This window comes from Psittacula echo, assembly GCF_963264785.1.
Source record: "Psittacula echo genome assembly, chromosome: 10".
Classification (NCBI taxonomy): domain Eukaryota; kingdom Metazoa; phylum Chordata; class Aves; order Psittaciformes; family Psittacidae; genus Psittacula; species Psittacula echo.
In genome coordinates this window covers 12558150-12571224 of record NC_137741.1, presented here as the reverse complement: position 1 = coordinate 12571224, position 13075 = coordinate 12558150, and the positions used below count along the sequence as shown (strand labels likewise).

The following is a 13075-nucleotide window of genomic DNA, read 5'->3' as shown; positions in this document are numbered from 1 at the left end:
GGGTTTTTGGAAGAGGAGGAATTTAAGTCCTTTTTTGAATTTTACCTTTGTTAAAATGCAGTGCGTTTCTGGGGCCTAAAGACCTTTTCCCATATAAAGAATATAAAGATAAGTTTGGGAAGTCAAACAAGCGAAAAGGATTTAATGAAGGCCTGTGGGAAATAGAAAACAACCCTGGAGTAAAGTTTACTGGATATCAGGTAAATGACTTTCAGTTGTATTCTTCATCTTTCTTGTTTTCTTCTCTGAGGGGCTGTTGTCAATGTAAACATGGTATGAGTGATGTGGAAGATCCAGGTTTTGGTGGAGATGCGAAGTTTCACAGCTTTTGTGATTGTGTAATGTAGATACAACTGTGGTCTTGCACTCTGTGACAAATTGAGCTTTAATCATACTGCAGAGCCCTCTGCATTCTGTGATATTCTGGGGTGGTGAAGTGGAAAATTCTGCAGCAGATTTAGTTGAATTAAAAATGGAAGGTTTTATTTACTGCAGTATAAACATGAATAATTTCTGACTCCTTTCTGTTGTTTATTTTTATAGCAGGTTCAGTGTATTTTACATGGACCTTAAGGTCACTGCACTTTTGATTTTTACATCGGTAATGTATAACATGTAGGACACCACTGCCAAAGATGTGAGGGGTGAGAAGGTGAAGGTTTAAGCTGCTGTTACTAGATAGGAGCCGCTGTACAACAGCTCTCCCTGTAGGATGTCCGGAGCAAAAAGCTGGTGAAGCTGGAGGGGAGAAGAGGAGTTGGTGGGCTGCGTAAAACCAAGGAACTTTTCTCATTAAAAAAATGTGGTCCTTTGAAGGCAGAAATCACCTCTAAAAGAAGGCAAACACCTATTACATTATTAGCACAAAACCTTACAAACCAGAGTTATGGACCACCTGCAAGCAAGCTGCTGCCCCTCTCGGTTCCTGTTTCATGTTTTCAGCCCTACAGATGTTTTGCATACACTTGGGGATTAAAAAAGCCCTCTAGTGTATAATCTGTGGGAGATGGGCTGTCAAAGGGCTCTCAGCCTTCTGGTCAGTGTTTGCTTTTTCCTAACACAGAATCCTGCGCTGTGGGGGGTTTGTAACAGCCATCTTCTCTCCTAAGTCTCTCTTATTGCAGCCAAAGTCTAAAATTTTCCATAGTTTCGCCGAAAATGGGGCCAGGTCTCTGCACTGGGCAACCCTTAGTTCCCTGGCAAACACATTTTTGTTACTGGATCTTCTGTTTCTGCGTAACCCCTGCAGAACATGCTATCCCAGAACCTGTGTGTGATAACTGCTTCCAAGTGGTGTCTGAAAAAATTGCCCTTGCAGCCCTTTTTCTTGATAATTGCAGGAATAACCTGAGCTCTTCCTGACTATAGTGATTGAAGTGTAAGCTGCCTGTTACCATCTTTCCATCTTCAACAAGGAACAAAATTTCAGTAATAGATTTTAGTGGGTTTTTTTACTGTTTATGTTATTATTGTTATTTTAAAGGCAATTCAGCAACAGAGCTCATCAGAAACTGAAGGAGAAGGAGGAAATACAGCAGATGCCAGCAGTGAGGAGGAAGGTGATCGGGTAGAAGAGGATGGAAAAGGAAAAAGAAAGAATGAAAAAGCAGGCTCAAAACGGAAAAAATCCTACACTTCAAAGGTTGTCTTCTGAGTTTTTCCATTGTCACCAATGGGCATTTATAGTTAGAATACGGTTCACCTCATGGCAATCTGTTTGTCCTTCTTTAGCATTTTGATTGCAGTACCGTAACAATAGCGTTCAAACAGGCAAAGGGAAGTGCTGTTGCTGTTGTGACAGCCTTGGTGAGAGAGCAGTTGAAATACTCTGCCCTGTCCTACTGCTCACACTTTGAGGGGGAGGTGAAAGTGTGGGAAGGAGTTCATAAGGACTGGAAAGAAAATCCAGGCAAAGTTGGGTTAGTTGGTTTGATCCTCTTAGATAAGTATTTCCCCATAAGAAGCAAAAAAAGCCTTAGGAGCGTGCCTCCTGGGAGACATGAGTTCAGGTTTGGTTCCTATCCAGTAGAATTCAAGCTTCCCTCTCCATCTCCAGTGTGAGTGCCTCAGATGCTGTGCTAAAAGGTGGTAGGGTCATATGTGCTCATCTACTCATGTAGCTGAGTGTAAAATGCTTCAGCACAGGATACAGAATGGGGAAGAGGAAGAACTAATTCATTAAGCAGGGAGGGAGGGCACTCAATCTGTAGATGAAAGACCTGCAATGCAAGTACCTACTTTAGGTACTTTTAGTACCTTACCTTAATGTCTAAGTAACAGGTCAGATGAGGAAGCTAAGAGTAACGTGTCTCAGGTTGTCTCATGATGGCTGGTGAATGTAATCTCCTGCACAGGGACACCTTTGGGTTCAGGTACGCTTCTCACTTGCCACATGAGTGAAAGGGAGCAACATTATAGTCACGTCCTCCAGTTTTGTGTGTGCCTCTAGGTCTGTAATTTGCTTAAAAAAATGTGGAAAAGGTGGCAGAGTCACATTCAGTCACATTTATGTTATTCTTCTCTGAAAGTGAAAACGTAAGTGAAATGAGAAGCAAGTAAACAATCTGATCCAGGCTCAGTTTGGGGGAGAGCAGGAATTTTCGTGGTTCACCCACTGAACAAAATGTAGTAAGTAATTTCACGCCCTTTGTGTGTTTTACGTTAGAAATTCAGGTCTGGTCTACCATTTTCTTTCCAGAAGACTCTGGGCAAACAGAGGATTAGGAAAATGGTGCCTAATGCCACAATTTATCCTTTTGTACTGTAGAATTGCATAGCATAAAGGGAGCAGAAAAGATATATTGGTTCCACATGGCTTTAATGTTAATATATTAAAGCTGACAGCACTAAAAAAAGTATGGAAAGCAGCTCTGCTAATGTTATTCTCATTTTACATCTCTGTGTTTAATCAAAACTTTTGTCAAGCTGGCACCATCTGTTTCATTAACTAACAAAACCTACAGGTGACCCAACACTAATACCCATCTCCTATTACTGTGTCTGTCTTACAGTTGGTTGTGCTGCCAACCTGTGTTGAACACAGAATTTCTCCTTCTGTTTCATTGATGGCGGTAACTCCAACTGCTTCACCTGAAAAACACCTTTCACCCCACATATCCTCCCCAATAGTCGCCTTGAGCAGGGAACCACATCATCAGACAGCGTTTCACGTGCATTTTGAAAGTGGTTTTCTATGACTGAAGCTCAGTTTTTACTTTTTAACTTTGTTGTTAATCATTTCAGAAATCCTCCAAGCAGTCACGGAAATCTCCTGGAGATGAAGATGATAAGGACTGCAAAGAGGAAGAAAATAAGAGCAGCTCCGATGCTGGGGACGCAGGCAATGACACAAGAAACACTTCTTCAGATTTGCAGAAAACCAGTGAAGGGGTAATCTTCTGTTAATGTCATTCCCTTCCCATGCAGTTTGCTACAAGGGGGCCATGGAGCCAGGGGTGAAAAGAAATTGCAGTGACCTATGTATATACCACGTGAGATCTTTTTACATTGCATTTTGGTGTTCAGAATGTGTCTGTAACAGAAACATGGGACTGGTCCTGCACTGAAACAAATTTTGCTCTAGAGAAGCGATAGGAATTGAATAGGAAAAGATATTACACGCATTATTTTTGTTCCAGCACTTGCATGGATGTTAGCTGAAGGGAACTGTTGAAAACCATGAGCTGGAATGATGCAAAATGGATGTGAGAGCAGAATCAAGACTGTTTGCATAACGCCTTTTGGCTCACTAAACAGTGGGAGACTGCTTATCCTTTCACACTTGTTTAACATTTGTGCAGTCCCACTGACTCCTCTGGAGTTCATGAAGGTTTATGTGCACATTACAGACTGCATGCTGCAGGTTTCAGGGCAGATCCTGCCTTGGGAGATGACTCTCCAAGGAGGGGATATATTGTCTGCTCCAGAGCAGCTTCACATGATCTCCTATGTTTGTGTCAGTTTTGTGTTTGTATCAGTATTGGTTTTTTGTGACCACAGCAGCAGAAAGGAAGCCTGCTGAAGGCTGCTGAGCAGGGGAATTAGCATGGGAATTGGTTAATCATCAGCCACCTTTAACAGCCACTGCTGTTTCTGAGACACTGCAGCAGCACAAGCCTCCCTGCTCCAGCACTTGCAGCTCCATCGCAGAATCAGTTCTCATGAGGTTCCCATGCAAAGCCCTGCCACGTGGCCAGCAGCCAGGCTGGGCTGTCACAGGAGCTGCTAAGTGACACAAATCCCCACGTGTGAGAGAAAGCCAGCCAGTGCAGGCTCTCTCTGACATTGCCAGGGTACCTTTAGCACCCAGCTGCGTGCTCAGCCTCCACCCTTTCTCACAGAACAACCTCTGGGGAGCTGCTCTTGTCTCCTGCTTAGAACCTCCTCCCGGAGCTTCCTTTCCCCCTGTCTCTTTGTGGTACCGTCTATGTGTTTCGTGGCTCTTCATGTTATAAAGACTGTGGCTTGCAGGGCCAGGAATGTAACGTGCCCTGAGCCTCTCCCATTTGCTCTGAATAAGCCACTGCCTTAAGCCAGTGACTGATACAATGGGATGCTGTGCCCAACTATGCCTTCCCAACACCTCACAGCATTTGAGTCTAGGGCTGAGGAGTGTAGCGAGTGCGTAGTCCATCTGTTGCCCACATTCTGGCTAATGAACCATGTCTTCAAATAGGTATTTGAGTAAGAAAACAGGCCATAAGGTGTATCTGAGGTGGCAAAAGGTGCAGGAGAGCTTGCTTTGTTTCCTGTGTTTGTAGCAATGACAGTGGATATGGCTGTGAACTTCAGGCATGTTCTCCGTGTAAGGACCAAATACTTACTGAGTTTGGTCAGTTGCAGACTCAGTGGCTAAAAAGCCACATAGGATGTTGGCTTTGTGTTGGTGACATTCATATAGCTCTTCCTTCTGTATCTGCCACACTTGTAACAGCCGGAGGTAGAGTCCAGCATGATGGAACATCATGGAGCTGCTCTGCAGTGTTTTCAGGATTGCAGATATTTTAGACTCTGTGCTGAAGTATCAACAGTCTGTCCTTCCTGCCAGCGCCAGCTCCATAGAAATATAATCCACATTGTCACACCCACATGAGGGGTTGACTCTACTCTGACTTCTGCAACCCCAACGCTCAGGCTTCAGCTCACACTTGAACTTCTTTAACTAGATCTTGGATGCTTTTAACATGGGAAAGACGGAGGTTTAGTAGCATGTACTAAAAAGAGATGGAGAAATGGTTTTAAGGGCAGCCTGAGATATAAGCGCAGATAAGTTCGGAGAAATTCACATCCTGATCCAGGTATTTAATCTTGGGCATTTCTGCCACAGAATCAGCATTTCACATATAAATTCTCCTCAGTATTGCTTCTGAGATTTTGTCAGCAGTGCAGTTCTCTTTTGGGACCAGGAGGGGACACTCCATCTCCTGGCATCCTCAAAGCCAGATCAGTGTCTTTTTAGGATGTGTGCCTTCATCAGACACAAGCGCTTGGAGGAGTAACCAGATTGTATTTTCCAGTTGGAGCCGAACAGCCACACAGTGTGTGTCTGCACTGACCTCCTGGGGCACGGAGCTGCTGTCCTGCTGGACATCCAGACTGGGAGCACACCGGAGACACTGAGCTCCTCCAGCCCATGGGCTTGGACTTCCCCTCTGTAGAAAGGAAAGTCAGAAAAGGCCAACACTTGCTTGCAGAGTTGGAGTATGGTCCTCTTGTTCACAGGCATGAATCGAGAAGTGTGTCTAGGTCTGCTAATAGACACCATCATGAATGAGATTGTGGTCTCTTTAAAATCGTTTAGCCTATGAGAGCACTGTACCACCAACATGCAGTGTGAGGATGGGCTCCCTGCTCCTCACCAGCGCAGCACATGAGTGCGCGCACACACTCACAGACCCAGCACTTCCCTGTCCTGAGGATCACGCTCAGGGCGTTTCTCTGGCCATGAGGTGGCGCCAGGAACACACCAACATGGACCACGGCAGGGCTGGACCGGGCCCGCGGATCGCGCTGGGCAGCGTCTGTGTTAGAATAGCCTGCAGCAAGGTACTGTGAAGGCAAAGAGACAGAAAAACGGGAATCAGAGCCCTGGATGGGAGAGTTTCATTCCCCTGGTTTTGACACCAGGAGTGGCTGCTTAGAAGATGCCCGTAGTGAGCTGGTAAGGGCTGTGGAAGGTGCAGGGCTCAGCTCCCCATTGGCTGTGTCCCAGAGAGCCCTTGTTCCTATGCTCTGCAGCTCCAATGTCTCTGACCGTGCAGGAGCTGCCTAGAGGACACAAGAAGCTTTTCTCTTGATAATGCTACTAATAATGAGGTAGTCATTATGTTTTCTGTTTTTATTTATTATGGACTGCAAGGTGAAGACACATCTCTTCAGATCGGAGACAACCTTGCCTTTCAATCACATTCGTACCCTCAGCATTATGGGGATCTTCTTGAAGGGCTAATGGCTGAAGCCAAACGATTGCAGGAGCATCTTCACCTGTATTTTTTAATGAAATTTCTAACCTCCAGGTGGTAGAGGAAAGCTTGAAGATGTGAAGTGATGGCTTCCTAAAGGCTCAAACCCACAGCAAATAAAAGTACTTCCAAAGCTGTGAAACTTTTTCAGCCAATTTTGTACTGTTCAAGGTCTGAACTTGCGATTCTTTTTATCCCTGGGGTTGACAAAGCCGCTTTCTTTTCTTCACTCCCTTCCTTAGTATCTCAACTATTCTTGAGTACTCCAGGGACTCTCAGCAGAAGACCATTAGCTTCCTTAGACTCAGCCACAGTTTAGAATTGCGTCCTGCTACTACCTGTTTCTCAAGCTCTTTCCCTCGCTGCTGTTCTTTGACTGATTCCTTCCCCAGAAAGATGAAAAGTCTCAACCTCAGACTTGTATTATCTAATTAACTAATTAACTAGTAATATATTAGCTAAGACAGCCCATCCCTGAGTTTGCTCAAGAGTCCCAGAACACCCCACGCCAGACCTCTGTTGTTAAATAGTGAAGTGGTTTGGCTTTCTCAAAATACCACATAAACAGAATATTCCAGTGGAAAGGTCTCCATGGCTCTGTGTTGTTTACTTTCTATGGTACAAAATTAGCTCATAAACCAGTGAATTCATGGCAGCAGATTTACATTCCACATTTCAATCTCCAGTGACTTGTACGTTTGGTTCTTGGCTGACATAACTCAGAACCTTTATCATGAACACCTAAGTTGCATTTACCTTTTACTCTCCAGATACCCATATAAAGACGTTTGAAAGCTAGCTGTAGTCCCTGCCCTATTAGAGAGTATTTGAATGTTAAGGTCAGCACTAAAGGTATGTGGCAAGTTTTTCTTTTGGTAGTCATTATTTTAGTTACAGTCTGGACACTGTGTTGGTAAGTGAGGTGTTCCCTTCATGTACAGATGCATGGGTTACCTTTCAGGTGAATGATTTTACCGAGTCTTTGAAAAATAGTAGATTTGTGGGAAATTAAATACATTTTTTTGCTCCTAGTACAGCCCGAATATTAAAGTGGGGTAAAGGACTGTGATCTCTTTACTCGCACTGACAATCAGTTACTAACATGGGAGTCAGTGGATCTATTTGTGGAGGTGACTGCTTGCCAGCATGAATAAGGGGATCAAAATCTGGTCCAAAATTACTGCCATCTGATACTATTGCAATTGGGAGAACATATTTAAAACAGCCTGAGTCCAGGACATATTCTTTGTTGTGATGTTCTTGTGGGGTAGCAACAATTCCAGTTACTGCTGTGAAAGCCGAGTGTCACGGCCAAACTGGCCAAGGAAACACAGGTTCACTGTGTCCTTCTGATGTGGTTTTGAAATGTTTGGTTCCTTTGCTCTTCTTTCCTTCTCAAGAATAACATTGGTTGGGCTGCATAACAGGTTTGGGGTTTTATCAACATTATAAGCACAGCATTCAGGGCTCTATTCAATGTAAAAGTGTTTATGTGGGCATCTTTCCAGAAAATGAAAACAGAGCGTGTGTTTCTGCCTGATTTTTTCCTGCAGTTTAAATCTACCCCTCCAAAAAAGGTAACATTTGTAACAATGTGTCACAACTATTGCACAGTAGAAATAGCTATGTAAAAATCAAACAGTGGCATACTCTGGTGTAAAGAATTGTGTCATCTGCTGCCTTCCTGTAGCTCAGGATAAAGAGCTGCTAAAGCAATGGGACATGGGACATAACTCAGGAGAAACAAACGTCTGAACGCAAGTTGAGATTAAAGCAGCTGGTGTAGATTAAATATACTCTTTGCACCTCTGTGTGCATTCAATCTTGTAAACATTTTGACCTTAAATCAACATGGAATAACAATGAACATACAGAGCAAGGAAATAATTATCCTTCTGCCCATCCAGCAAGAGCTTTTATAGTACAGGATGGCCAAGTCAGTTGCCAGACACTGTTGAGGAAGGAATTTTCAGTGCCAGAAGAAACAAGGCAATTTGTGAATATAGGTTTATGCCCTCTCTGTGTTCTCTATCCTTCAATTTTCTTGATGACTGAAATGTTTCACTGGAATCGGTCAGGCTCTGTGCTCTTTGTTTTGTGTGCGGTAGCACTGGTCAGCACAGCACATGTTGTACCAGTCGTACAGTAAAGCTGAGAGGCTTGTTCAGACAAAGATGATGAGAGCTGATCTGTTTCTGGAGAGATGTGAAACCATGGAGACCATGGAAAGTGCATCCTTGTTGAGCAGCAGGAGCCTGAGCTGCCTGGGTAGGGGAAGGAGCCAAAGTCCCTGCGTGACCCCGGAGGCTGCCTGTAGCAGGGGAGAACTGTCAACTTCTGGGGCACCTGAGACACAGAATGTGTCTTGTCTGTGCCATGCTGGGATATGGCACAGGGAACTGTGAAAATCCTACACAATTATTTGCTACCCAGCCCTTTATTGTCCCTCCTGTGCCACAAGAGACCTGTCCATGAGACACTGGGGAGTGGAAGGATTAATATTCCCAGCACCCCACATAAGAATGGTGCCTACCCAATCTTCCAGCTTTAGCCCAGAGGGGAGTTGTTGTTAGTAAGTGCAAAGGTTTCATGCTCCAAAAGGACAGCTTTCCTTACTGGAGCTGGGAGTGGTACCCTAGGGACTGTTTCACCACCCATCAGGGCTGGGTAGCAGCTGTCATTAAGAACTTTAGCAGAAGGTGTGGTTTGGTTGACGAATCATTTGTTTCAATGGGTGTCTGTCCTTCCCTCTGAAGGGAAAGAAGCAGCAATGAACCCTTCTAAGCCATGTCTCCAAAGCTGCAGCAAGTATAATCTCAGTGACTCTTAGAAGAGAGGTCGATGAAAGTGTGGTACTCTGATGAGCAGCACATTATCACACTTTTGGGAGGAGGCAGGGTTCAGGCAGTTCCTGTAAGCCATCATCACATGCACAAGTATTTTGTAATAACCCATTATCATGTGTCAGGATGTCCCAGGACCTCCCACGTGGAAAGTGCAGGTTTCCATTACTTACTGTTTGCAAACCTGTTGTCACAGGAGAGAACCACACTGAACAGTGTTCTTAGTTCAGAGGGGCAGCAACAAGGCTGGGATTCCAGACTGCCAAGTGGGCACTCAAATGCTCTTATCCTCTTAGGCAGAGAAGCAGTGTCTGCTGTAGCCATGGGGGAGAGCTTAGGCAGCAGACTGCTAGCGCAGGATGTTAATATGTCTTCATATTCTTCTCTGGATCCTGTGTAGAATGAAAACTCCATCTCCCCAGAGGATTTAACCTGTACCCCCCACTTATTCCTTGGATGACCACAGTATTAGTGCCTTCATACAGGTTCTGTGTTGTTTTCTTCTGTCTGTCAGGGTGTGGGTGGACAAGCATTCACACTCGGAATTCTTTACAGAGGACAGAGATGCCTTGCTCAGGGTTAGGTAGGCATGTAGCATTGCTTGTTGGCACACTGCTGCACAAAGCAGGGCCCTGTGCCTGTCGGTGAGTTTTGCTATCTCTGCTTCATATGAAGAAACCAAGACTTGGAGACGTTTGCCATGATCACGTGAGGAGAGTGATCCTGTTCCCACTGATGTCAGTGGAGGCAAGGGCTGACCTTGACTCAGTCACGAAGAGGGAGTTTCTTCCTTTTCTGTCATCACCTTCCAGAGAACTCCAAGCCAACTCCACTCTGTCCTTTTCAGAAGCAGCATTCCAGTCTGTTAGCTAGGAAAACTGTTCAGTTTTCTCCATGCTTGCTGAGTGTTTGTTTGTTTGAGCACAAGACACTGTTCTCAACAACGTGAGGTGCTCAGGGATCCAGCTGAGCCTGAGCTTCTGCACAGGGCCTGGCAGGGATCTGGGGTAGTGGGAAAATGCAGATGGTGGCTGTGTGTGAAGAACGCTACAAAATTCCTAATGAAGTGATTGGGGAAAACAGAAAAACAACCACATCTGTGACTGGAGCTGCTGATTTGAATAAAGCCCAAACATTTACTTTTAAACTGTGTTCTCTACTATTCTATAGTGGTCTGTTTAGTTGATGCTTTAGTTGATGATGTTTAGTTGAAGTAAACAGTTTTGTTTAGAAAAACATCATTATTGGAACAGACCAGGTGGTTCCTTGAGCCTGTGCCTTTGAAGTGTGGCAGTAAGGCATTAATTATATCATGGTTGTTACAGCATGCTTTTTCTTAAATTAAATGTGATATCTTTTTTCTCTCTCTCTCTTTCAGACTTAACCAACATAATGACTGCTGAATATTAAGGGAAAACACAAGAAGGTTACATGTTTGGTTGTCTAATATTCTTGGATTTGATATGAATCATCACATCTGTTCATTAGTATCATCAACAGCATCCCAGTTTGTATGCACATTATTCACATTCCTATCTGTTGTGTTTGCAGAAATGACATTTTACCCTTTTTTCTAAGGGTTACTTTTTGATTTTCATATTATTTGGTTGCATGAAGTTGCCCTTTACCAGTGGCTGAGGTTTATGAAGATACCGCATACTTGAACATGCTCTCGATTCCTTTTCTAGACAGAAAAGGTGTAACTCCAAATTATATCATTCTAAATCAGCATTTTTTAAAAACAAGTAAAACTTAGAAATTAGTCCCCTCCATCCAATACTATGATATCTTCCACGTACAAACATAAGTTTAGATTTCCCTATATCCATACTTTCTTGATTTTTGATCAGTTCAAAACATAAAAGAAAAATTCTTCAGTTGAAATCACCACCAAGTTCAATAATGTAATAAAATACCTTTCCTTATTAGAAGTACCTAGCTAGTTATACTCTTAATACTTCTCAAAATCATGATGTAATGTACACTATCTGACTTAGTTCCTATATGTGGAGTTAGTGAAAGTCTTTTTGTGTTTCTTTAGATTAATACAAGGATTTTTTCCAATGCCAACACAATTTGAAATCATTCATTTGGATGCTTTCCATTTTTAAGCTTACTGTGATATAGAACCCTATGGGAAACCAAAAGAAAACATCAATTTTAAATAATGAAAGGCTTAAAAAAGGATGCTGTCATTCTGGCTTTTTTTTTTTCCGTTTGGAAATAGAACTAGACTAGTAAGTAAGCATTCCAGATCCATTACTCTGTGTACATTATTGTTGCTATTGTGATAATAGAGATTTTTATTTATTTTTATGCCAGCTTTTATTGTGAAAACATATTTAGTCTGGTTTTATCAATCCTTGTTATGCTTGTCCTTGGAACATCTTTTGCGTATTCAAGGTTTGTAGTTGATGAGTTTACTGTAAAAAACTTAAAAAAAAAACCACAACAAAAAAACAAAAAAGGAAAGAAAAAAAGAAAACAAAAAAATGTATTGTTTTTACAGAATAAATTTATTGGAATGTGTATTGGGAGTAAGGTTTGAGGTTGTAAGCAACTAAGTTAGCGTCATATTTGGCTTCATACGTGTAATAATGTGAGGTATTAATGTAAGTCAAGTATTAAAGCAAAACATTCTGTTAACATGAGTTGACCATAATAGATACAAGTGCAGGTGAGATCTTTATTTTTTCTGTACTTTGCCTTTTCTGGATAACAGGAGGTTATTAAATTCACCTTGAATGTACTCAAAGTTTCTTTAAAAACATGAGCAGTGACACCAGTGGCTCGGATACCCCATTGTGAGCCCGCATCTCCTGATACAGCCCAACAGCTCGGGACTGGTTTTCATGGGAGGCTGTGCTGGGATGGAACTACCCCCAGTTCTAGTGAGCATGGCAGGAGGCTGGGTGCCAGAGGGGGTTATTGCTAAACTCCCTTTCACCAGGAGGCATTACTGAGATGGGTTGGGGTTGTCTTGGACCAGCCACTTTGGCTGGAGGTGTGAAACCTGGGGTCTCTCTTCTGAGCACTGCTGCGAAGCACGGCTCAGTGTGCAGCAGGAGAGCCTTCCAGCATGAGTTTCTTGCTGCTCTCAAAGTCCCCTCGCACAGGGTGCAACATGCACATGCATGAGCTGATCCTGTCTCATTACTGGTTAGGTTTAAAAAGAAGATTCTTTAAATCAAAATGCCCAAAAGTCAACATTCACAAATTAAGGTGTTTCCAGTTAAAATGTATCAGCTAATTTCACCTGTGAGGAAGGCACTTAAGTGTACTGCTTTTAGTGTAAATACACATAGAAGGCATAGAAATAGTTGTAATTGCAAACAGAAACATAAACCACACAAACCAAGGTCACTGTATTTGCTGCTACTTGTTTAGGACCAACAGCATTAGCAAAAGTAGCTGCAGAGAAGAACCAAAACCCCTCTCTGAAACTGCATTCTCCAGTGTAAGGTCAACCTGCCCAAGGTATGAAGCCCCTAGGCCCAGTTCAGAGGAACTAGTTAAACTAGTTAAGCACATGCTTAACTTCAAATAGATGAGCAGTCCTTGCAGAGGTGAATCCTGAAAAGAATTAACAAAACTATATGATTTGCTTATCATATATGGAGTCTTACCATAAAATTTGATTGCTTCTTAAAAAGATTTCTTGGGATTTTTAACAAGGCTGACCCACAAGACATACTTTTTGACAAATAAAAGATGTGCATGTGACAGAGTTATGTATGTTAATTTTTCACACCTCAAAACATTGACCTTCCC

General features: G+C 43.0%; 1 protein-coding gene across 1 annotated transcript in view; it reads left to right on the top strand.

Moving 5' to 3' along the window:
• The window catches only part of HDGFL3 (HDGF like 3), a 38708-nt gene extending 25923 nt beyond the window's left edge, over positions 1-12785 (top strand). The window contains exons 3-6 of the mRNA XM_080626644.1: positions 62-200; positions 1484-1642; positions 3244-3390; positions 10683-12785. Coding sequence (XP_080482770.1) covers positions 62-200; positions 1484-1642; positions 3244-3390; positions 10683-10688 — 451 coding nt within the window. The 3' untranslated portion in view covers positions 10689-12785. The remainder of the gene's footprint in view (positions 1-61; positions 201-1483; positions 1643-3243; positions 3391-10682) is intronic.
• The last annotated feature ends 290 nt before the right edge of the window (positions 12786-13075 follow it).